This window comes from Lepidothrix coronata, unplaced genomic scaffold (assembly GCF_001604755.1).
Source record: "Lepidothrix coronata isolate B3197 unplaced genomic scaffold, Lepidothrix_coronata-1.0 Scaffold25, whole genome shotgun sequence".
Lineage (NCBI taxonomy): Eukaryota > Metazoa > Chordata > Aves > Passeriformes > Pipridae > Lepidothrix > Lepidothrix coronata.
In genome coordinates, this window is record NW_016690205.1 from 1935950 (window position 1) to 1961737 (window position 25788).

The 25788-nt window shown below is 41.2% G+C and overlaps 1 protein-coding gene across 1 annotated transcript in view; it reads left to right on the top strand.

Annotated features, from left to right (window-relative positions):
- Nucleotides 1-3818: 3818 nt before the first annotated feature.
- PLPP4 (phospholipid phosphatase 4) overlaps nt 3819-25788 on the top strand; it is a 52650-nt gene continuing 30680 nt past the window's right edge. The window contains exons 1-3 of the mRNA XM_017809346.1: nt 3819-4084; nt 21559-21667; nt 25467-25557. Coding sequence (XP_017664835.1) covers nt 4029-4084; nt 21559-21667; nt 25467-25557 — 256 coding nt within the window. The 5' untranslated portion in view covers nt 3819-4028. The remainder of the gene's footprint in view (nt 4085-21558; nt 21668-25466; nt 25558-25788) is intronic.

Consider the following 25788-nt stretch of genomic DNA (forward strand, 5'->3'; position numbering starts at 1 on the left):
TTCAGGATAACTGTCCCATGTTTCATTTTAGGAGATATATGACACATTTTAACATTCTGAATCAGTAGAAAAGTTCCTCTCAGCTTCAATGGGGCTTAAATACAACTTTTAATCCTCTGCATTTCTGCAGTGATATGAAAACCAGAGATTGTTTAAATGTATTAACCTCAAGTCTGAAACAATTAATTTATACTCTTTTTCTTTTTAATTAATTCTGCTATCACTTCCCTTCCTAAATCTTATGAATTGTCCAGGTGATGATGAATTCCTTAGGATTGAAATGTTTGTCTTGAGCTTCTGAAACACTACCAGGGTTTCTTCACAGGTTATTTTTTTTCTCCAACTGTGCAGCCTGGGAATGCTTGACTTCTCAATTTTTATAGGGAATGCTTTTCTCTGAAACAAACCTGTAAAAAAAGCATAGGTAGAGATGGTGGATTTGTCTAATAAGCATTTGGGGCTGGATCTGTGGTTTTTCATTAACTAACCATTGCACGTAGCCATGTAACATTAAAAAGTCAGAGCTTCATTAAACCTTTTTAAGAATCCTTTATATGGAACAAAAGCCATCAGCAGCCCAGGAAACTCCATGGCTTCAAGTGCTTCCACATCTAAAAGAATTGGACAGACAACATTATTTCTAGTGAGGTTTTTTGGCCCTTAAGATCCCAGAAGATCCCAGGAAACAGCCAGGAAAAAAACAGCTTCTGCAGTTTCAGTTGTTACCACCACTTGGGTTTTTTGTCATGTCCCTTTTTCTGCAAGTTTGGTATTTTCCACAGCTTTTCTGTAGGATGAATTTTATCTGTTTTGATGGAAAAATCAGGGGTTTTTTAAGCTCAGCTTACCATGAGCTGCAAGATTTTGCCCCAAGAGAGGTGAGAAGCATGCCCACGTCCTGTGGCACTGGGGAAGAGCTGTAACCCCCAGAAAAGCCACATCAGCTGGGCAGCTCTTTCTGCTTGGGAACATCCCATTGTGGACTGAAAGTTGGCTGCAGGTGGCTCAGACAGAAACTAATCCTTGTGAGAGAAAAGTCCTGAGAACCCAAGTTAGACACCTAAAAGGCTTGACAGCTACATCCACCTGAGTGGGATCAGTTCTCTTTGCAGTCTCACCTAGGAAAATAAATAGCATTGAGAACACTTGCTGTGCCTGATGCAGGGATGGGATGAACAGGAAATTGGGATGCTCTCAGGGTCATTGTGATTGCTCCCAGAATCTGCTGTAGTGCAGTGATTCTGTGCTGCACCTGGGTTGTAGCTCAGTGCCACAATGTAGCCTAAAATCTGTTCCTTGCTAATTATCCCCCTAACTCGTATTTGGTTTAAAAGTCAAAGCAAGTTTTGTACAGCAGACAGCTGCAGGTTGGGTCTAGTTTCAAAAAAAAAAAAAAAAAAAAAAAGAAAAAAAAAATCAATTGATGTGTTTATGCTTCATAAATCCCCATCAGTTGATACGTATGGAAAATCAGAACACTGCAGCAAGACAAATTTTGTTTAATTTTTAACCAGCATTGTTTATTAGCTCTGCTGGTAACTGTTGAGTGATTCCAAACACTAATAGAAACCTGTGAGAAAATCCCCTTTTTCTGCAGCAGGATAGTAGCAAAGACACTGTAGCAAAGTCAAAGATGCTGAAGGATCCTGTGAGCAATCAGACAGTGGAAGGTGTCCCTGCTCACGGCAGGGGGTGGAACAAGAGGATCTTTAATGTCCTTCCAAGCCAAACCACTCTGTTATTCTAAGATCCATAGGCTAAGACAACACAGTTGACAAGATATATGCAATTATAGGACAAAAATGGAAAGGTGACCAGAGCTGGAACTGGTAACTGTTTCCTCAGATGCTCAAGGAGAGCAAACACTCTCTGACATCATTATCTGATAGTCTTTGCAACTCCTTGTTTCATGCCTGACTTGACAAGGCATGAAGCCTCACACAAGTTGTGAGGCTGTTTCTGCGAGGAAGGACTATTAATGAAAACAAAGACTATTCTTGTGCACACCTAGCAGCAAATGCACATCGAGTCACTGGGGGCACAAGGGAGAGGGAGCACAAATATTTGACAATAGAAGACAAACCAACTGTGTGTCCTCAAAGGAAGGTGACATGTCCTTTATCACCACCACCAGTTTAATATGGAGATTTCACCACTGAGCTTTGTTGCCTGAAAGAAAGTGACCTTTTATAAAATCCAGAATATAAGTACTTGACCAAGCTTTGTCTTGAAAATTAGTGCAATCAGGCATACAAGGGAGAAAGATCTAAGTAACAGTAACACTTTAAAAGCTCTCTCCAATGCCAGTCACACACCTGTGTTTCCTGGGCTTCAGTCATACTCCTTGCAACAAATCTAGCACTGGTGTATTTATCTGTAGATGAGGTTAAGATGGAAGCTTATGCCTCTGTTTTCTTCCACAAACACAGACAATAAAAGTTTTACTACATGGTAGTTAATTCAGAGTTCAAAGCTTCCATTTTATGCATAGTGCATATATTAAGCAGATAGGTTTAATAAAGGCTCTCTGGCATTAATTCTCTAGCAATAATCATGTAGTAAAGTGAATTGGATCCCCACTGCAATCCAATGATGGCTGTTTTGTAACTATGTGCAGTATTAATAGCTATGAACACTTTCCTGAAGGACATGCCTTCAAAGGCCCCAAGAAATCAGATAATTAAATATATTTAAGTGTGAATTAGTTTGCTGCATTTCATAACTCAAGGCTGAAACTCTCTTACACTAAAGATGTTCAGGATCCAGTCTCTCCATGCAGAGGAAGTTAAATGAACTCTGTGCAAAGGCAGGCTAAGGCAATACAAGGATTAGGGTGGTTCAGAGCCTGCCATTGGGAGGAAGGGAAGATGGATTGGAGGAAACACAGGAATAAATTAATGCCATGGTTGTTTTGCTGACTTTCTCCCATCACAGCAATTTGAGGTCATAACTACAACCTCTACCCATTTGTTGAGCTGGACCCAGCTCTGGGAATGGACAGTGAACCATTGACATAATTAGGCCATAATATCACATACTGGGCAGAATCTGACCAAGTGACACAGGAGTGACCTGCTGGGTTATCTGCAATAACAATGAGAAGTAGGGTTTAAAATGGCACAGAAGTCTGAAGGGTGGACATCCTGTTTTGGAAATACGTGATGTAGAATGCGTCCAAACGTTGTTAATCCTTTATGCAAAGATAAAGTAAATGGGCCGGGCTCGGTGCCAGCACGGGTGGTCTGGTGCGTAACTGCCCATGGCACGGCAGGATAAGCCTTCATGAACACCTGATATTACCTGTGCGCGGTGTGCTCCCTCCCCCCAGCCCCGCTTAATTTTTGGTTCTCCATCTTTTCGGAGCGCAGGGCTTCAGCAGGAGTCCGCGATGAAGAGCGGAACGCCTGCCCAGCCCGCCACCGGAGCCGGGCTGAAACCCGGCTGTGCCGTGGGAGGCGATGGGCACTGATGGGCGACGGGTTAATGGCTCTCCAGCTAAGGATGGGCGAGCGCTGCGCTAAATGGGGCAGGGAAAAGCGCTCCCTACGCCCCACCGAGCTGCTTCCCGGCGTTAGGCGGGGACCGAGCCCGCAGTGCCCCTGCCGAGGGCATCGCAAAGGAGCCCCGAGGGGCGGGCGGGACGGCGCGGCTCCGGCTCCAGCTCCGGCTCCGGCTCGGCAGCGCCGCGGGGGCGGGGAAAGGGAGGAGGGGAGGGGAAATCCCCAGGATCCCCGGCCCCCGCACGGGGGGACACGGCGTTAGTCCCCGGGACCCTCCCCCGGTGCGGGCGCTCGGCAGTGCCCGCCCCGCACAGCGCGGCAGCCGCGGGATGGCGGGGCCGGGGCTGCGCCCGGCGGGGCTCTGCCTCTGCTTCTCCCTCTCCCTCTGGCTCTGCCTCGGGCTCTGCGCGGCCCCTCGGGGCACCGGGAGGGCGGCGTGAGGCGGCACAGCTGCCCCGGTGCCCCCATCGCCGGGCGGGGGATGAGAGGCGGCGCCGCGGGGGCTGCGGGAGCGCGCCGGGACCCACCATGCGGGAGCTGGCGATCGAGATCGGCATACGGGTGCTGCTCTTCGGGGTCTTCGTGTGAGTACCCGCAGCAACTTCGCTCCCGTGCCGCGCGGTGCCCGGGTCCCTCCTCGCAGCGGGGCGGGATGTGGGGCTTGGATGCCGTCCCGCATCCCCTGCATCCCGCATCCCCTGACCAGCGCCGCCCCGGGGGGCTCCGATGCTCAGGCGGACCCCGCAGGGGATGCCCGAGCGAGGGGCAGCTGCCGCCGTTCTCCTCCCCGCGCTGCGGGGGGTTTGGAATATTGCAGCAGGGAGCCCCCTCCGCCCCTCGGGGTTTTGCCGGAGACAAGCGTGCAAAAAGCTACTAAGCAAAAAAACCCCAAAAACACCGCGACCCCCCAGCGTGCTGCGGGTTTGGTTCGGGCGGTTGTGGTTTGCGCTGTGAGGTCTCAGCTGGCTCGGCGGTAAATGCGCCCCAAAAGCTGGCTGGGGAAGCAGCGGGAGCCCCGCGCTGGGAACCCTGTGCCGGGGAGCTGCAGCGCTGGGGCTGGAGCTGGAGCTGAGCTCGGAGCTCGGGCTGAACGGGAGATGATGGAACGTGGCTGGCTGGCTCTGGGAATGCTTATCCGCGCGCTGGTGTGTGGGGAGGAAAGTCAGGGAGACCTGGTTGCCGAATGATGTGCAGCTATCGCTGCAGGAACGCTCTCTGCCTTTTTTAGCAGAAGGCAGTTCCGTGCTGTTTTGCCGGGTGTACTTCAGGCAGGCTTCCCCCTTGCCTTTCAGAGCGGTGCCCGTTTCTTTCTCTCAGGCAGTTTGTGTTCTGCGTGCGTTTGAGCAAAGAAAAGTTCCTCTCTGTGTAAGTTTGCATGTCCGTTGCTTAATGTTTTAAGGTGAGCGTTGTCAGTCTTTGTGGCCTCTCAGAAGTATCACGGAAATCAGATTTTGTTGTTTGCTTGTTTGTTTTCTTAACGATGGGGGCTGTTGGTCACAGCTGCAGGCGATATATCTATCAAGCTGTGGTGCTGACTTACAGCTGGGGAATCTGAATGCTTTGATGCGAGTCCTTTCTGAACCTCTCATGGTTAATTAAGAACTTGCCCAATTTACTGGTGCTTGATTTTTTCCTCTGTGCTCATTTCTCTGGAATATTGATGCTAATCCTTTGATTTGCAACATGTTTCGTTAAGTGGAATCATCTTCATTTTAGGGTAAACTTTGATACCCTGAAAATCCTGTAAGGTACCTTTGATATCTGTCAGTTCAGTTGCATCTTACTTTGAAAGTAGACCTGTTCCTCTCAACAGAGCTCCTTTCTGGAATACCTGGACTTACAGGGTGAGCCAAGACCTCAAGAGTCTGATGCTACATCAGAACCTTTCTCTTCATTACGATTGTGTGTGTAATTCATCACCTGAACCATCACAGTAAAGCTTATTACTATGATATGTAACTCATACCCCATTTGAAGGATCCGTTCTTGGTTATGCTTCTCCTCTGTCTTTATTTCCTCTCTAAAAGTTCTGTACTTTTCACTGCTCTTTATGCTGTGGTTCTAAAATGCACTGAGGGGTAGCTGATGGAAAAGCTTTTGGTAGAGTCACCAAGAATGGCAAACGCCTATGGAAAAACCTCCAGCATTTTCATGTAGCTCGGCTCTTCCTCCTTGGAATTCTGGGGAATAATTCTGGTGTTTCAATAGGTCGTTCAGACCATTCATTAAAAGCACTAAGCACTGTAGTATTCTAAATTCAGATTGGTGTTTAGTTGCATGAAGAACTTCACTTTGTTTGCTTGCGATGGTTCCGAGAATATAATCTGTAGTAAACCAAAAGAATAGCTTTATAATTCAGATAATCTTAACACCCAAGTAATCTTTTGCTGTTGAAATAATATTCAATAGTTCTCTGTTTTCTTAACTGGCATTTATTCATGTTTTGAAGCTATTATGTTACAGAGGTTTAAAAATGGTATTTCCTGTGGCTTTATACACAGCCAGTGCAAGGATTTTTATGGAGCATTGAGTTCAGTGAAATATCTTTTCAAGAATGAACTTTTACTAGTGAATTTGGAAGCCCTGGGACTGGAATCCAGGCAGCAGCTCTCTAAGCTGTACTGCAGAAGAGATTTCTAGGAATGGAAAGGCTGCACATTTTCCACCTCCCTTGGAAAGGAATGCCATTAACATAAATGAGTGGAGGCTGGGTCTGAGCTCATCCCTGTTGTGATTGCCAGCTGAGACACGGATATTTGTCCACCAGGAACTGGACAGAAGAGAATTAGCTCATTCTGATTAAGTGTTGATGACTTTGGGCCGTTACCAACCTTTGTGGTGTTAGAAGGCTGACCTTGAAGGTAATGGTTCCACATCCATTTGACAGTCGTGAACCATCTGTGCCTCCCAGATGTCTTTTAGCTTCAGCCTAACAATTCATATAACTCAGAGTAAGATACTGGCATGTTTTGTACCATAGAATGCGAAAGAATAAAGGTGCATATTCCATGTTGTAGCCTTGCTTGGTAATAAATGTCATTCCATAAAAATGGAGGTGTGGAAACTCCTGTTGATGATTGCTGAAATGGAATGTATTGCCAATTGGGATGTGTTTTACAGCAACAACAACCATGTTTTCTATATTAAAGACTGGCTTTTTTTTTTTTTCCTCCAGTTGCCACAATTACCAACTTTAATCCTTCCACCAAAGGCAGAAACCTATACTTATGATTTAAGATATCTTTCATCGTGCAAATGAACAGCCTTAGAAGTACCACACGCTTTTGATGGCCGTGTGTTGATTTGGTTGAATTCTACAGACGTTTAGGGAGGATAATGATAACAACCGACTCGGTTCTAGACGTGTTCTTGGCAGTTGCTAAGTGTTCACTTAGCTGTTAAAGACCGGATTAGGCATTGAAATTTAGCAACTCGAGCTTCTGTGCATTTAGAGAGATCTGTGCTGAAGGGCATTTTAGCCCTCAGGATTTACTGGTATTGAAGGAGGGATTAGTTAGGAGAGATTTATTAGAAGAACTACAGCTGCCTGGAATTGAGAAGCGTGAGTTAAACAAAACTCCTGCCCCAAACAACAAACACCCAAAACCCAAACACAAGTGGCTGCAGTCAAAAATATGCTTAATGCACACTTGACTGGGAAGGTAAATAGGTAATTGGTTGAGTACCTTCAGCAAAATAGCTCTCAAGGTACACCTTACAAGCTGCAAGGAGAGATTTCTGTTCTGCCCCACAGTTTTTCCCAATTCCTTAACATTAAAAAAATAATTTTAAGTTTTCAAAATATGTAGCCTTGCACCTTTTGACTGGGCTGAAGTGATTTGATGGAAGGTGGATGGTTTGCTACTTCCTCGGTGAAGAAAATTCTCATCCTATAATTTGGCCATTACGTTGTTATTTGAAACTGTATAACGGAATATTTTTCAGTGAAACCTTGGCTTTAATCAATTCTCACTTCATATTTTTGTTTAGGTTTTTGTTTGTTAATAAATATATGTGAGTACAGAACTGAGATTTTTTTTAGAAGTGAAATTTTTGACGTGAAGTTTCAGAAGTAGAAATGGTCTATTGTTTAATATAATAACTATGGGGATGTACTCTGTTTACAGAAAATATCCAGTGCTAATTTGAAGAATGATTGAATTTGAGTCTTGCAGCTCTGTTTTCTTAATTTCTGTACTTATTCCTATGACTTGGAGCATCTTAAGATGCTTGATTAATGCTAAAACATGGTAAACGTGGCCAGTCTTTTGTCTGATCCACGTGCCCAGTGGCATTTGTCGCTTAGAGGATGATTGAGGAAAGCAAATTGTTTTAACTGGATTTTTTTTTATTAAGATAAGCCAGTTGTAAAAGGATTCATGAGCAAGTCTGGTATTTTTACACAGGAGTGATGCCCTTAAAACAATGTTTTTCATCTGTCCTAAAAAGAATTCCATGAGTGGTGGCTCAGAGTGAGCCTGAGGGATGTCTTTGTTTCTTAGCAAAATACATGGTCTCTTTTGGGTATGTCTTGCAAGGAACACTTTGTGCATCTGTTTGAAAAGTTTTAGAAGGCCACACCATTGTCTCTTGGTAGGAAGCTGGAATTTGGGTGTGCTGTAGTGTATTTAACCCAATGACTTGTCAGCCTCACATTGCTGATGTTTTGAGAGCTAATTGATTAAAAAGACAGTGTTTCAGGGGTTTCTTCATCCAACCTCGAGCTCTTCAGGGCATGTGATGTGCCTAAAATATGAATGTCATTTAGAGTAATTGGATATCTTCCCTACAGCACAGTCTCATTAGCAGCCTCCCTTGGGAATAAATGTTTATCTGCAGGTAAACACATGTATACATCACACACATGTGAGTTTGCAGGATTGACTGATGCTGACATGTTCTGTGTGTGTGCCATGGTCAGATTCTGGTGTAAGTAAATAAAAGCTGTTTCTCTGCATGTTTACAATGTTAAGATTTCAATCAGGTTATGAATATGGATGAAATAATTTAGCATGGAAAGTTCTTTTAGGTAGCTCTCTTTGTCCTGGAGTGGTGATCTGGATATTGTGGATACATTGCCCTTATAAATGACACTAAATATTGTCTTGTTAACACAGACAGAAAATCAATCACTTGAGGAAATTCTACAATGCTGCAGTTCTGCTTTGCTCTTCTCACAGACTGTACTTGCCTTTTCTCTCTTGTATTGACTGGATGTTTGGAGGATAGACTGAGCTGAGAATCATGAGGAGCTGGAGATCTGTAGGGAACACACACAAAATAGACTGAGAAGAAATCACCAGTCTGAGACATTCAGATTTATTTCCTCACTCTGACTCAAACACTGCGAAATTACACAAATCAGTTGGACCAAGAATTGAAAGCACCTTTTAAGCCTGGGCTCTATAGCTGAAGGTTTCAAAGTGAAGTAGGTGTTTGGCCACCTGAGCTTCTTGGTCTTTTTCTGTCCTACCTTCTCAGTTTGAATATCTGATAATTCTGACTTGGTTTGGAACCTGAGTTTTGGCTTCTGATCCAAACAGTTTTGGACTTCATTTCTGTGTACCCTAATTTCTCACCAAGAAAGTGAGAGTAATACTTCTTTTGCTCACCCTTCCTTCACTTAATTGATAAATTCTGTGTTGGGAGGTAGCCAACACCCTTGAACAACTTCAGAGCTTTTTCAGTGTTGGTTTTGTGGGAAATATTCCTCTTTTTAAATTTAGAAAGATGGCATAAACTCAAGGAACAAAGAAACAAGAATTTATTCAGCGCATTGGGTCTTTCTCACACCAAATTTCTCGGGAAAAAGACACTTTTGGTTTAATTTCCATACATTTTATAGTTTCACAAAATCCCCACCCTTTTCAGATAAGTTTGATATATTCATTTCTACCTAAAAAGGTTTTTTTTCTCTGAAAAGGGGCTTTCCCTTCTTTCCATTGGCCGCTGGACATCCTCTGTCAAAAATGATGGATCTTCCTTTGTTCTTAGCTCAAAGAGAGAAGAGAAACCCCTGTGTACAAAATTCTCACGTGGCCCCGGAAGATTTTAATTTTTAGGAATTTTTATATTTCTCTTATCTGGCCAAAAAAGTCCCTGACACCCAGTCCCAGTCTGGGACTTGAATTTCTTACAACTTCGCGATACACTTATAAAAATAATATTTTTATTTCTCATATTTCACAGCTAGTAATGATAATAAGAAATGAGAACACTAAGATGTTTGCTAACCTGTTTCAAAATAGGTGCACTGTTGTAAACCATAATTGACATGTTAAAATGAGGGGAAAATTTAATTTTGTGGCACAGGTTGAAGTCTAGTTCACTGACTAGGGTTAACAAACAGTTAAGGGAAAGACTTGCTATAAAAAAAGACAGCCTCTTTGGTGCTCAGGATCTGAGAACAGATATCAAAGGCTGCATATTGAGCTCCAGTAGCAAGCAACAGACTTGTTCCAGTGCTCAGCAGAGCCTGTGGTACCTTTGAAGTGATGGGAGAGTCAGACATGGAGCTTCTGAATGTAGCTGATATATCACAGAGTAACCTGAATTTTAACTGTGCTCAGCACTGTGTCCTTGACAGGTTACTGTAAAAACAAAAGGCCCTAAATATTTATTCTACCTGGTGTAATATATGAAGCACACCACCAAAGAGCCCTGTGCCTGTCCTGATGTGGGAGGCAGATTTGCTGGCAGGGCTCGTGACCCTCGCTGGGGCAGCTCGTGAAGAACTGCAGCCCTGGGCAAGGACTCAGGGAGGAGTTCATGGAGAACTGTCCCTGGGAGAGGGACCTCAGGATGGAGCAGGGAAGGAGTGTGAGGAGCCCTCCCCTGAGGAGGAAGGAACTGCTGAGGCAACATGGGATGATCTGATCACAGCCCTCGTTCTCCCTCTGAGAGAAAATCAGAGTAAAGTTGAGAGAAGGAAGGGGTGGGGGGAAGGTGTTTTGAGATTTAGATTTTATTTTCTCATTTTCCTACTGTGATTAGACTGGTTTCCCCCCCTCAAGGCTATTTTCCCCCGGGGTGGTAACTGTGGAGTGATCTCCATCTGTTCTTATCTCCACCCAAGAGCCTTTCGATGTATTTTCTCTCCCCCATCCAGCTGAGGAGGGGAGGGATGAAGTGGCTCTGGTGGGTACTTGGCATCCACTCAGGGTCAACCTGATGTTCAGATACTTGGTGTTCCACTTTGTTGAAGCTTCTGTTTCCATCATTATCATATTGTATTTATTAGGGTAGGATTTTACTGACTTTGCTAACAGTTATTCAGGAGAAAATATGCTTGTCTTTTTGTGCAGATTTTGGTCAGTGCAGAGGTGAACTGTTTTTACAGACTGTTGTATCAATACTTTCAGATTGTGGAACGAATTTATTTCATTTGTCTTCCCCGAGTCCCGTGGGGGGGGAAGGGAAGCTGGAAGGGGATTTAATGGCAGGAATTCTAATTGTCCTGCTAATAGGATGGGATCTCCATGGCTAAACTCACAGCTGAATACACGCTAAAAAAGGATGTTATTGTAAATGCCAAAGCATCTGCTCCAGATTTTTTGAGGAGTAAATGGTGGCTTTGTGTCTCTTCTTGTTGAATCCTATTTACTCAGAGACTTTGACATGTGTATTTATTTGCTTCTGGCCCGATTGAGGGTGTTTTATAGTGAGAATGCTACTGAGACTGAGGGGGTTCTCATAGGAGAAATTTTTCTTTAATAAATTGATTTTTATATACTTTGACCTAAGCACAGTCAAGATAGGACACAACTGTGTTTCTGATGGGAAAGACTTTTAATAAAAAGTACGATCTTTTTGCTGAGAATGCACTCATCTGGCACAGTAAATCAAGATCTTTATGGTCTCCCAGTCTGTCACTGACTTTGAAAAGTGAGTACTTGGAAAGAGCTGGCAGAATTATTGATGCTAAAAGTGGATCAAGGATTATATTTAGTGTGTCTTGTAACTTTTTTTGCGCGGTAAGGACCGTGCTGACACTGAACAGGGGAGGCTTGAGTGCCACATCCATATTGGCAAGGATTAAAGGACAAAGTCTAAAAGCTATGCAAGCAACTCTGTCACTGATTGAGATGATTCTGTAAAAAAAAAAAATAGATTAAGACTATTTCTCTGTTGAAAATCAGATTGCTGCCATCACTGGGTATTGTATTTGTTTGTTTCTCTCCATTACAAAACAGTTTTACCATCCAAATGGCTAAATATTTTCCCTGTTAAAATACCACTGAATTCTAATTAAAAGTGCCTATAGATAAAATGCATAAGTGGAAATTGTTTTGTTGTAGGGTAGAGTAAGAGGGTTGACAACTGGTGTTTTCACAGTAAGTGGATGATTAAGATTAATTATGTAGGTGAATTCCAGAGAGCTGGGGAGGAGAGAGGAAGATGGTAAGAGTGGTGTAGAAAACATGTTTTTCTGAGAAAATGTAGAAATAATTGAGCTGATTAATCTAGAAATCTGAGGGGACATGGCAGTAATTTTCACATGTAAGCAGCTCCATAAAGATGTGTGAAGAAGACAAGCTGGGAATTGCACAGAAAGAAAAGATTCTTAAAATAGTAACAAGGGAAACTTGGGCTGAACGTGGGGAAATACCAGCTAATTGTGAGGATTCCAATGCTGTGATAGATTGCCTGAGGCACGTGTAGAATCCTCCACTGATGGAAATTTTAAAAAGCAAGTTACACTGAAGTGTCTTGGGTGTATTTTACACCAGGTTTTGCTTTGCTGTGAGGAGACAAGACTGGGTGGTCTTGTAAAAAAAAATCAGCTTAGTGGCCTGAGGTTTACACTGCCTGAGACTTTCCCGGTGTGCAGGGAAAAGTTTAAAGACATTATAGCAAAATGTCTTGATTTTTGACTCATCATGATGGGCAGAGGAGGAAACAGCAGCAGCAATATGAAGTTATTTGGAGAAAACTTCAGCAAACACTGAGCAGAAGCTGAGTGATGCCAGAGTCTGTGTGCTAAATATTCTGCATTGATGAGACCGGGGAGAAAATGAAATCCTAGATTAGGTGAAATGTTTTACTCTGCAATCTCGGCAGGTCAACATTTTACCCTGTTTAGAGTGCAGAGTTTTTCTGCTTCTTTAGGTTGTGTGGTGGAGGTGTAAATGATATAATGGAGGTGCAAATGATAGCTCAGAAATAGTTCAGCTCTGAAGGATTTGTGGCCTCTGTGGTGAGAGCCTGGCAAGTGGCAAACAACAGAGGAGAGGATCATTTGATATAAAGTGTTATATTTTCATTAGCTGCCAATTTTCACTAATGGGAGGACAGATCTAATAGCCTGTCTGTACTCTCACAGCCTGCAGAGAGAACATTAATGATTTCCTTCATCTGCTGTCCAAGGTGCTTTCCAGGAGTGAACTGTTGTTATTGGACTTCAGTGAGTGCTACAAAATGCAAAAAGTGATGTTCTTATTCCCCATTATTATAATTTACTATTTTTTTTAATAATTACTAATACTTTGGAACATTTAGTACTCACACAAGTTTTTTTTGGGCTGAGTGGTTTTAATATAGTTGGATTTGATTGTGAATATCATTAAGCAGATCGTGGGGATTTTTTTTTCCTCCAGAGAAAAAGGAAGTCATTGCCTACAGCAGCTGTGAAGGAAAAACTGGAACAAACTTGTAAATTTGTATTACATTTACTAAATAACTTGGCCAAAAAAAGTGTCTTGGAATTAATACCAAAGTGTTTTATTTTAAAATGCATATTTTTATTTAAGCAAGTTGAATGGATGCCCAAACAAAATATTTCATTTCAGTTTGGGTTGAGACGGTCTGCTTATATTTGAACAGAAATGAATGTTTTAATTTCACACAAAGAAACTCTTGCTGGAGCCTTCTAGACTGGGCCTCAGTATTTCTCCTCTCTCCTGCTTCCTTATGAGCTCCTGAGTTTTTAATCCAAAAAAATGGTGTGAAAATGTGTTTGGTCACTTTTTTTTGGACAATTTTTTTGATACTGCTTAATCCTCCCTTTTATTGAGATTGCATCCCTCGGGTGTTGGTTCATTATTCAGAGATGTGCTTAGTTGACTGAAGCATGTAAGATGAATTCTGGTTTTCATTTTAAGATCATGTACAGCTGCCAGCTTTGACGCTTCTAATCATCAGTGTTCCTATACTGAGGGTTTCCTTTCCTTCTGCTTTCTCCTCCCCAAACACACATTAAAATGGCTTTTGTGGAATATTTTGTATCGTAGAGTATATTTAATAAAAACAGAGCACGGAGGCAACAATTGATACCATAAATCACGTTTTTTTATTAACTAAAATGAGAGATAATGCAATGAAAGCAGGAACCAATAGTCTTCACTTTGTTGATACCTGTTATTTGTGTAAAACTCTCTGTGTGACAGCACTGCAGCTGTGCTGGGTTGCCTGAAGTTTTGCACACTGACACAGTGAGGAGCAGCTCTGACCTGTTTGCCTTGTGCCTGAAGTGCCCCAGTGCTCCCTGTGAGCAGGGATCACAAGGGCTGAGCTGCTTTTTCACCTCAGAAGCAGCCAAATGCCAAAACAAAGATGTTTGTTGTTTCAGAAGGGTTTATTTTATATTCTGCTGACCAGAAAGCAAAGATCACTTTCAATCTCAGGTCACAGAAAGTTTTAAAAGTTAAAACCAAGCCAAAATCTGTGACTTTGAGTCATTTTGCAGTGATTTTTTTTTTCCTGTTTCAGTATAGCCACCCTTGTTTCCTGCTCCTCTGTTCAAAGCTGCAATGCAGCATGACCAGCTCTCCCCTCTTTCCTTCCTTTCACCTTGCTCATTCCCAAATATTCCTCTTCTTTCGGGAAGATAAGATGGTTAAAAGGAGTGTCTAAACGAGTTAAGTAGTTTACTGCCTGGAAAGCCATTTTTATTCTCACTGAATGTGAGAGTTTTCTAAAGTCAGTCACCTCACAGTGGCAATAAGGATGCTCAGTGATATTTGCTTTCAAAGTGCTCAGCCCCTAAGGAAGGAGAACATATGGATTGGAAGGTTAGGGATTCTTTCAGGTGCAAAAACTCCTTGTTCATGCATGCTCAGATAGTCCTTTCCCTTTCTTCTTAGCTTTAAATTATGTCACAGGAAGGAAATTGTTTACTTAGAGGGAGTTCAAATGCCAGAGCTTGAGAGAACAGTAGAAATACAAGTAAAGTACTACTAAGAAAACTAACATTAGGTTCTAAAACTCCAGGCTGTTCTTTGTTTTTCAGCTTTTCAAAAGACTGTTCGTTCACTATTTCATAGCAGGTATTCTGAGGACATAGGAAATAACATATAAATGAGATATATAAGCTGCAGGACTCCTGTTGTGAATCTATATTGGTTTTAGTTCAAGATCTGAGCTTTTAGCTGAGCCAGGACTCCTCAGCTGTTGCCTCCTTGCTGATTCTTGTAACTCATATTGTTTCTTAAATTCAGAAGGCACAAGAAGGAAGATGAAATTTGAGCAGAAGTTTTGGGTCAGGTTTTAACCTGTTTCTGTTCAGATATAGGTTCAATGTGGGTACCTGTGGCACGAGTCAGGTGCTGTAGCAGATTTATGAATAGTAATTCAGAGACCCTGACTGGCACAGACTCTGGTTAAACACATCCTCGTTGAAAAACCTGTCTTGCATCATGGTTGGTTTTGTTGGACCAGTAATAGCACAGGTCACCCCGACTGGGGTGAGAGTAAAGAGAGTGGCCATTCATCTTTGGAAGAATTTGTACCCTGATATATGTCTGTAAAATCAGTGGCTGTGTGAGGCAAATCTGGGAAACCTGCTAGTGAAGGTGAAGAAAAATACTAAAAACCCCCTTTTCAGCACAGCTGGGAAGTATGACTGCTATGGTAATATCTGCATTTGTAAAACTGCATCAGAATTTATTTTCAATCCCTTCTTAATCAAAATGATTTCTCATATATCTGAAGGGCTAACGTGGGCATATGTGCTAATTAAATGTCACACTGCAATTGGTAGCTAATTTAAAATATTCAGATATATTTTCCATCGAGTCATAGTGACTCATCTGAAGCCAAACCTGCCCTCAAGAATCAGTCATCTACTTGCCAGTGATCTTAAATAAGAAAACCAAAACAATTGCTCTTCCCCTTTGCCTTTATCAGTCCCAGGATTTAATTCCATTGACGTTTGGCTCCTCTCTGGATAAAAGTGCACCCACTGAATTAAAAGTGGGGGAAAGCTGTATACTTTCAGATCAGAGTATCAAATGTGATTAGAAAGTGGTATAAAGATTTTGGTTTTGGCTTCTCAAAAGTACAGGAGTTAAAAAAGATCTATGAACCTGCTCTGTTCCCACAGGTGTACTGGGCACTGAATAGGGACTGAATGAAAAATGCCTCCTGCAACCTTTTTTTCTTGCCAGGACTCCTCCCAGCCTTTGTAAATACTTGTACCTACAGACAAATTAAAAGAGGCATCAGAGCTCATTTCTGTGGCAATAAAAACGCTTCTGAATTTTCTTTTTTCGGGTGTTCCTGCTGAATATTAACTACTCTGTATCCTGCAGGACACTCAAACCCCATAAAGCTCTATATCAGGATTGTACACTGTTAATCAGAAGTAGTAGGTGTATCCACTGCATGGCTTTGTACTGGGAAACAAAAGTTTTTAGCTGTGAAGAAGGTAGAGATAATTTATTGATGCAGCTGCTTCCATGTCAGTGGGAGTGCACATTCCTTAATTGATTTTAGTGCAGCTAAAAATGATGTTTGCAATAGCACATTTCCATAAAAGCCTATGAAGAATAAAACTAATAAAACATTGGTTTCTGTTCTGATGTACATGCTTCTTTTGCATTCAGCATCTGTTGCAATATAAATTCTAATATATTTTTTAAATAACTCTTTGATTTCTGTGGAGAGGTTAAAGCTCTTCCTTTCCTACCTTAATGTTTGCCAGCCAGCAGGGTGTACTTGGCATCTGGAAGTACCAGTCCAGAGCAAACTGGAGCATGAGGAGTCTTGCTTTGATACTGGCACTGACACTTCCTGCTGGAATGGTTTTCCCTACCTTTGGGAAACAGTGGTGGAAAACATCAAATCTCTTGATACCCAGTGTTGTGCCTTAACCACAGGGAAAGTTTCTTCTTCTATCCAACTAAAGTTTATGTTGTTGAAGTTATATTTTTAATTCATGGCAGCTTCTTCCTTGGTGAAACTGCACTTCTTCATTAATAATTGAGTCTTGGCCCTATTTGTGTACCCCTTCCTCATGGCTGAGGAGCTGTGGATTTCCCAGATTACTTTAGATATTAAATGTCCCACATCTCTTTCCTTAAGGTAACCTCTGAGCTGGCACAAAGCTGTCTCATCGTGCTGATGTGCACAGACAGCAGCATTTCAGAGTCTGAACTCCTCCAGCTCCGTGGGGAGCAGGGTGATGGGGACAAACCACAGGCATTGTTTCTTATCTCACCTCATCACTCTCCTCTCTGCTTCAGTTCTGTGAATTCTGCATTCCAGCCACACACCACTTCAAGCTTTTCATATTTTGTGTCTTTGCAGGAGTTTGTAAAATAACCACCAAGAAGTTACATTTTTTTTCTTTAATATTACCTATAGGGAATAAACAAGCCTAGGTTTTCTCATGGCATGGAAATAAGTTGTTCTCTCCAGGTATATCAAATGACATGACATGAAGGCATTTCCCACTATAAGCATGTTTCAGAATGGATAAGCTGAAGTCCTGGATTTAAATGTGAGCAAAGAGGATGTGGATAAACAGTGTTCACACAGCTGATGGGTGTTCAGGCTCTGTTTAGCCTAAATCACTTGTGGGAAACCCCTAAAGCAAATTCTGGCTTTGAGGATATAATTTTTTTATCTTCTCAGTTGTGGTGCCTTATGATGTGTTGTGTTTTATGGCTCTTCCTTCGAAAGTTTGGGGCTGTGAATCTGTTGTGTGAGAATCCCTCACTGAGTTAGGTGTTGTGTAAATACACTGTAAATAAGCCAAACAATACAGAGCCCTGCTGACAACTCCAGCATCTCTGACACTGCTCACAACCACGCAGTTTTCATGTCAAAACAACCTATTGGACAATTTAACATGGCAGGTACACCATATATATATATATGGCAACTTAATTATTTGTTCTGCAGTAAAATAATATATTACATTAGATTAAGTTTCTCCTTTCTTTCAAAAAGAGTCCAAGAAGAAAGAAGTCCTTTTTTTTACTTTCAAACTATAGTTCTTCTAAATTAATTTCTTGTGGCACTGTTAAATATCTCTTATCTTGTCTTTATCCCCTGTTTTTACTTCTTGGAAATCCTGGCTCCCTCGAGTTCATGTTCCTTCTCTTCTTGCCATCCCATATGTACTGCTCTGTCCTCTCAGGGATTGTCACTTGGGAAAAGCCTTGTCTGCAAGGGACAAAGTAAAAGGCAAAAATTCCCAGTTCCCACTCTTCCCCTGCCCACCAGCTGAGGGCTGTGCTGCTGAGGGCCAGGCAGTGGTCAAGATATTTATGTAAGGTTTGATTCATGCACTTACCAGTGAATGATTTCATAAAAAATCCCCCCCAGAAAGCATTATTTATTAGTCCATATTATCATGAAACTTCCATGCACTTTTACCTGGGTCTGGCTGTGATGTGGTGCTTGCATGAAATGATCTTAAAAGGGCTCCTTGCTGTTAAATGGAAATGAAGCTAATGAACCTGGGAATTGTCCAAAGCAACCACAGAGACTTGGGCACCTGCTGCTGGGGGATGTTTTTAATGGAATTAGGGCTCCTGTTTCCCTTAGCGTGCTTTGAAAGTCACAGTTAAAGGCTCTTGAAGTTCATGGATGTCCTTTTATGCCTGAAACATAAATATCATCAGACTGAAGTGTTCAAAACCATGCCTGTTAAACTGTTAAAAATGTTGGACAAATAGGTAAATCTGAAGAAAATCTCAGGCCAAAAACCTAAGACTAAATTTTTATGTACTAATACAAAGTAAGGTGGTTTTTTTGCCCACCTGCTACCAGGGGACGTTCCATGGCTGGGTTTGTAATTCCAGCCATGATAGAAAATGTCTAGAAATCAGCTGTCTTTATCTGAGGAATACATTAATTTCTAGTAGCATCCAGTCATTTAAACAAGCTTGTGCTGGCTCAGGAGTAGTGATAGACTGTGCTTTGGGTTGGGAAGAAGGAACATAAATCACCAAGTGTCAGGCAGCTTAGAAACCAGTGTGTCCTCATGACTGTTTAATAGAGTACAAGGGGAATTGCCTTCAAGCTACTGAAATCTCATATCCAGTCACCCATTGGTGAAGCTTTAAAAAAGAAGAGAATTGTTCTCTTATGAGTCTTGGCATAAAAATTTAATTAGCTGTTGAGCTCTTTCAGAAGATTAAAAAAAAAAAAGTGATTTCTTTTTATACAGTCACTTTGCTTTAACTATTTGCTTTCTATTTCTGTTGTTCACACAGATGGGATCTGCAGCCTTCTGCATCTATTTTTTTTCTCTCCTTCAATAGTGATTTTGAAATTATTTTACCCAGTTTCAGGAATTTTATTATTTTTTTTTTCATTTGTTTCAGCGTATTTGAACACTGTTTTTGGAAGACATTCAGAACAAAAGCCAGAGATAAATGAATACATAATCAGATTTATATATGTAGTGGATACAAAACTTGTTACATCAAATAATAATAATGATTACTGTCATTGATAGATTTGTTGAAATTACTCATTGTTTATATGAGTACAGATGAGTATGTATTAATCAGAAAATCAGTCCTCAACTGAAATCAGATATTATTTCTATTATTTATTATAGTTTCATCTCATTAGCACATCTGTTATTTTGCTCTCAAAGGCACTAAATCTTATGACAGTGCATCATACCCAGGCCTGTGACCCTGCTCAGCAACTGAACCCTTTCAACCAGCAGTTAATTGCTTCTCTATATTGCCATCAATATCTTTAAAGACTGAAACCAAAAATAATATACTTTAGGACTCAGTTGAAATTTAGAACCAAAGTTGCTCACATGGTCTAGGAATTGACCTTTATTTTTCTAGTTGAAGAGAGAAGTGTAAAATGAATTTTTCATACATGAAGTTGTTTATTTCCTGGAACTGTTCTTTAGAAATGTCTTCCACTTTCATGTCTTGTGCAAGCCATTGTTTTTTAAACTTAAAAAAAAAATATCGAGTTTTAAACTTAAAAAATTCAGGTTTTCTTTTTGAAAAACACCGAAACAAAGTGTTTTGACACTTCTGAAGCTCCCCTTGCACCTTCTTTGGAGAGCAGGGTCAGACTCTGGATTTGAAGGAGCTGAGTATAATAGCAAATATTCTCCTTGCAGTACCAGGCTCTTTAAGCTTCCAGAATAATCTTGTTTTCCATGGAAGTCAGTGAAGGAAAAATAACTATTGTTACAAGTGACAAGAGTGTGTTTGACGTGGTTGGTCCTCAGATTTTGTTGTTTTCCTTTAGGAAAGGAAAGGAGAGGAGAGGCCAGTTGAGCTCTTTTGCACACTCTGGTGGGAGTCTGACTGTCCTCAGGTGAAGGGGGTCAGAAAATCATAGGAAATTTTGAGTTGGAAGAGACCTCTAAAGGTGATCCAGTTCCAACCCCCCACGGGCAGGAGTGTGTCTGGAGACTGGAGCTGATGCTGAGATCTGAGACTACAGTGAGAAACAAAGAGCAGCAGGTCAGCCCTCAGAAGGGAGAAAAGGAGGATTTCCCAAGACCCAGAAGACTGGGTAAGACTGTTTTTTAGGAAATAGCTGACCTGGCTGGATTTGAGGACTCATCTGCACTGGGGAGAGTTGCATATATGAGTGTGGTTTAATTTTACTCTGCTTTAAAAATCGCTTTGAGCTTTTTCTCCTTACAGAGTCAGTTGATGTGCCTGTTACTGGTATAAAACCTGCTATTATAGGAGAGATTTAAAGCCCTTGGGCTTAGGAAAATTTACATTAAGAAAAGCTTTGGGCTGCTGCACTTCTGTGTTCTGGCTGGGCTTACTGGGGGACACCAGTCTGCAGAAAACTGGTCCCTGTGTCTTCTTTCCACAGCCTGTCTTTGAGTGCCAATAAACCAGACCTGAAATGAGCAATGCAAAGCAAAGGCCAAACTTCCCAGGATGTCTGATATGACTTCAAAGCCTAAAAAACTCAAAGAACAGTGAAGGACTGTGGAAAAAGGAGTGTGGTTTAAATGAAGTGAGACAAATTATGCAGTCATAAAAGGTTTTTGAATCTTAATACAGTCAGAGATCACAATTCCTGCTTTCCCTCTCAGTGCATGATGAAAGGTACCCACACAAATAATTTACTTTCTTATAGAGCAATGTAACCTCAACACTTTATTTTGATGCTCTTCATTTCAAAGTAATACAGTTACAAAACCATGGGGTTTTTGGCTTGTTTGGATGGGGGGTTTTTTTGCTTGCTTTGTGAGAGAGCTAAATGACATAATAATGGAATTAAAACCAGTCTGTTTTGGTAGAATGAGACTTTTCTGGCATACCTAGATTCTTCTTAAGCTTGACGGCCCATTCTGTTTTAGGAGTAAGTCTCTTTTGGAGATACCCTCTAAAGTTATCTCTTCTTTCCATCAGTAGAAGGAATTGTTTGGGCTGCTTCTTAATCCCTGCTTTGTGATCCTGCAAATACAACAGTCATGCTTCAAAGTCTGAATCTTGGCATTTAAGAGACATTTTGGATTTGATATCTGGTATAAAATCTCTTCAGGGTAAAAGACCTGCTACATGATTTATCTAATCCCTCAATGTTATTTGCACACTTCTCCTACCAGAAAAAAACAAACAACAAAGAAGGCAATTTATTCTCCACAGCAGTGTTTATGGAACTTTCATAAAGTTGTGGAATATAGACTTTTAAAAGCCATTTCTGAAGGGTATATTTGTAAAGTTTGTATTACTAAAAATCCATGAGGTAGGATAGCAGTGTATTGATACAGACAATTCATACATATTTAACTTTGGGAGAAGTTTTAAATCAGCAGAACTCTTCTGGGGTTTTTGGTCATCATTTCCAACTGTGAAAAACTTGTGTCTTTAATTGTTGTTTTCAGTTTTACAGAGTTTTTGGATCCATTCCAGCGGGTTATCCAACCAGAAGAGATCTGGCTGTACAAAAATCCTCTGGTGCAATCAGACAACATCCCTACACGTCTCATGTTTGTAAGTACCGAAGGCTTGTTGGTCATTTGATGACTGTAAACTTAAGTACACTTTCATTTGTTAAGCAGCAGAAAATCTTTTGGAAGCAGAGGATGTTCCTTTAATTCTAAAGACAACTATTTACCAAACCAGGGATGTCCAAAATGACAAAACATAGCAAATCATGGGGAGTTTGTAAAAAGCAGCTTTGTCAGGTGGCTGAATTTATGACTGTTGATTTTTCAGTTTAAGAGTTAAGCTGGTTTTAGCTTAGAGGAATGCTAGAGAAATGAGTAGTGAAGCCTTTTCAGTTAGCTGGTTGGGTCTGACCTGACAAAACCTTGCCATGCTTTTGTTAGGTGAAGTGCTTAAATTGTGAAATCCAGTTTGGTTTAGGCGTGTTAGACACTGAGATACTTGACTCCAAAGAGTCCTTTTATGAGGTGACCATATATCCCAGCCTTCTAAGGCAGAGGCTGAAGGCCTGCTTTTAAATTTGCCAACATGTTGTTTATACTGAATTAAGAAGCAGCTCTATTATAGACTTTTTCAGCCAGGATGAATGAAAATATGTGTTTTTCCTGAAATGGAAGAGAACCGTGTAAAAAAACCAAACAAATGAAAAACAAACAAGCAAAAACAAACCTCAAACCAAACATTAAATTGTTGTACTAGGGAAGGGTGAATTGAATTCTGTTGTTTTTCCTTATGCTGAGCATTACTTTGCTACATGATTTCTCTGGTCTGTGTTTATAACTGAAGAGTTCAGGAGCCAACAGTGAATCATTGCCCAGGGTTTGCTGCAGATGGTGGAACTGTTTTTCAAATTGGTTGTGATAATCATTAGTCCATCCTCTTGTTCTCCAGGCAGTAGCCACTGGGAGGCACAATTTTGGGATATAACTGTAATGCACTTCCCTGTTGAGCACTTCCCAAAGCCAGCTTTTATAAACTTCATGGTGGGTGGGACTTCAGGCAACTCAGTGTCAGCAGCTTTTGCATGGTCTGTGTTCCCTTTCTGGCTCAGGTTTTAAAAATGTCAGTAACTCAGTGAACAGCTGCTGAAATTAAGAAATGGAGCTAATTTCTAGATATTTTTTTTATTTTCTAATTTATGTAATTGAAAAGAAGAAAAATCCAACTCTAGCATTGATGACAAGCTTTTGTTATCTAAACAATTTCTCACCACTAGTGTTGTACTCAGATATTGAAATGTATGGTTATGGCTCACCAGAACACAATCACTGTGAACTGCAGGATTAATTTATATGGAGAGAGATTTGAATTGAAATGTTGTGAATACTCCAAACCAAAACTCAGATTAGACAAAGCTGATTCCTGCATGGGTAGCCAAGGATGGAAAGCTCTGAGCCTTGTTCTGTCTGTCAGTGGATATTCCTTGTCTTGGAAAGTTTAAGGCACTGCCCACTTCCCTTGAGTGCATGGAAGTGTGTGGGAGTCCCTGTAACTTCAGCGCATCTCTGACTTGCCAGGATTTATAATAAATGAGAGAGATTTTTGTCCATGTTTCACAAAAGCCAGGCAAATGTTGGAATATTTCACTGCTGGAAAAAAAAAACAACCAGTGCTGAAATGCAGTGAGGAGAGTATTGCTCATGAGAATGTTGCCAAATCTATTATAGAGATGAGCCATACAGAATCTTTTTGCAAAATACAGGAGGCTTTAGCAAGCCAAGATTTCTTTGTATGTGCATTTTGCTGCAGAATAGAAAGCACCTTCCAGCTAATGCTTTTGTGTAAGGAACAGTGATGTACTACAGACATGAATAGTTCATTTCTCTCAAAAATTCACATGCTTGTGAAATATGAGGAAATCTGCAGTTTTACCAGGTTTCTGAAGATTGATTGGAAAGTGATTTGGAACAAGCTGCCACTTGAATGCTGTTCTTTGTTGATATTTTCTGCTGCTCCTGCATGTTCAAAAGTTTTCTAACTCCATTAAACCACCACTCTGATGTTGGCCTTGGCTATATTTCAACGTGTTTTTCAACAGTGGGATGCAGATATCTTTCTTCTTTCCTTTCCTGATTGGCAATCCTTACTTTTTAGAAAGAAATTAGCAATTCCAGGTTTTGCTTTAACTTTTTTTTTATATTTCACTCTCTGTCTCTGAAAGCAGAAATTAAACTATTGCTGAGGATGGAGAGAAGTGAACATTTCTGGAGCACTAACGTGGCATTGGCATCTGAGCTTGAATCTCACACACACTGGAGACAGAAGGGAATTTTAAGTAGAAATGGTGCATCTTTTTGCCAACAAAACTTGGTTTTACTTGGTATCTACATTTAAAAACTGCCTTTCTAAATACAGATAAGGGGAACAGACTCCAGACTGTGTTTTAATGTGTGTGGCTCACTGGGTTAGATAATATTTTGCAGATATAGGTGAGGGGCAGCTGGTGCAAGATGCAGAGCCAAAATAACAAATACAGTGCACTCTCATGTTGTTGCCTACTCAGATATTCTAAAAGCATAAAATGAGGACTGGGATTAATCTGTGTTATGAAAAGAAGACTGAGTCACACATCTTTTGTCATATCTGTCCTCTGTTTTTTATTTCAATGGAGGCTCTTTAAAAAGTAAGGCACTGCTCATCCTCAGTAAAAATAATCTTACTTAAGCCCTGGCATCCCATGTGCCATTTACAACTTAATTTTGGCCTTGTTTTAAAAAAAAAGAACAAAACCAAACAAACCAATAATCAAGAAAACAGTCATTTTCACTCTTCTTTAAGAGAATAAATGCTTTTGAAAGACTGGGATTTATTTTTGAACAAGTGTGGTCGTGAAGAGGTTTGTAGGGTCAAGAAAGGAATGGGTTAATTTAGGCTGGAACCAGCAAGAAGCATAAATACAAGTTGCTTTTCACCTCTGCAACTGAAAGTCTGAGACAGAAGGGGCGATGGAAGGGCCAGTTGGGAATAAAATCGTAATTCCCATGGCAAGCTGGTAATGAAAAACTCCCTGGTGCTGTGCTTGGGACAAACTGATGTGTCTCTCTGGAGAAAGGCAATAAATACCTGCTGTGGGAGGCCAGACTGCAGCAGGCAGACACTGCCCCAAGATGCCTTTTGGCTCCCATTTGCAGTGAATCAGCCCAGCCCAGACTGCTCTGTGATAACAGAGCTGCTGTTCCTGGAAACCAGGGGTGGGCTTTGATGCACAGATGCCATCTCAGGTTCCTTGGAGGAGGAATCCTGCCCTGCAGTACTGACAATAAAAGAATAAGGTTCTGCTTAAGCAGTGACTGTACTTGTAGGTGCTCAAGTGTTGTTTTTCTGCTTTGGAACAAAAGCAAGCGGTTTGCTCCACATCCAGCACTTGCAAACAAAAGAATCATAAAGACGCGATCTTCCCAATGCATTCAAGAATGGCAGTTAAAAAGGAAACAAAAAGTAAGCTAAAGAGCATTTTAAAATGCTGGGAAGTTGGTGCTGAAGTCTGTTGTGTTGAGGAGGGTCCTGCTGAGCACACAGCCTGGATGGGCAGCAATGCTCAGTGTGGAAAAAATGTACAAGGTCTGGGTATGAATTTTGTGGGCCTTATAGACTGTTACTTTTTCATTTGAGAAGCTGACACTTTAAATGCAGCTCTAGGCAATTACAAATCAATTATAACCCACGGCTATGTTAGAATTTTAATGTATTCAAAGACAAATCATCCCATTTTATTGAAGGTCAGGAGCTGGATAAAGATCATTCAGCTTCCCCGTTTAAATGGAGTTAACTGAAGCTAATTATTAATCAGCTGGACTGAAAGGGGATTGCTGCTCTCACACGTGGTATTTGTTATCTCTTACAGGCCATTTCTTTCCTCACACCACTCGCAGTCATCTTTGTGGTGAAAATAATCCGTCGAACAGACAAGACTGAAATTAAAGAGGCTTTCTTAGGTAAAGTATGTCATACTTCAAAGATGGAAAATGTGTGATAGCTCTTGGAGATTGATTCCAACTGTGGTCTAAGCCTTGAAGAAAACCTGTCTGTGTTCCCAGCCCATTACAGTAGTTTTCTGTGCAAGCCATCTCACAAAAGCCTTTGTTTTTAGGTGTGTTTCTGATGGACAAATTCTATGCCTTAATTCCACAGTCCAGCTAGCAAGGGCTAGAATTTGATCAACAAAG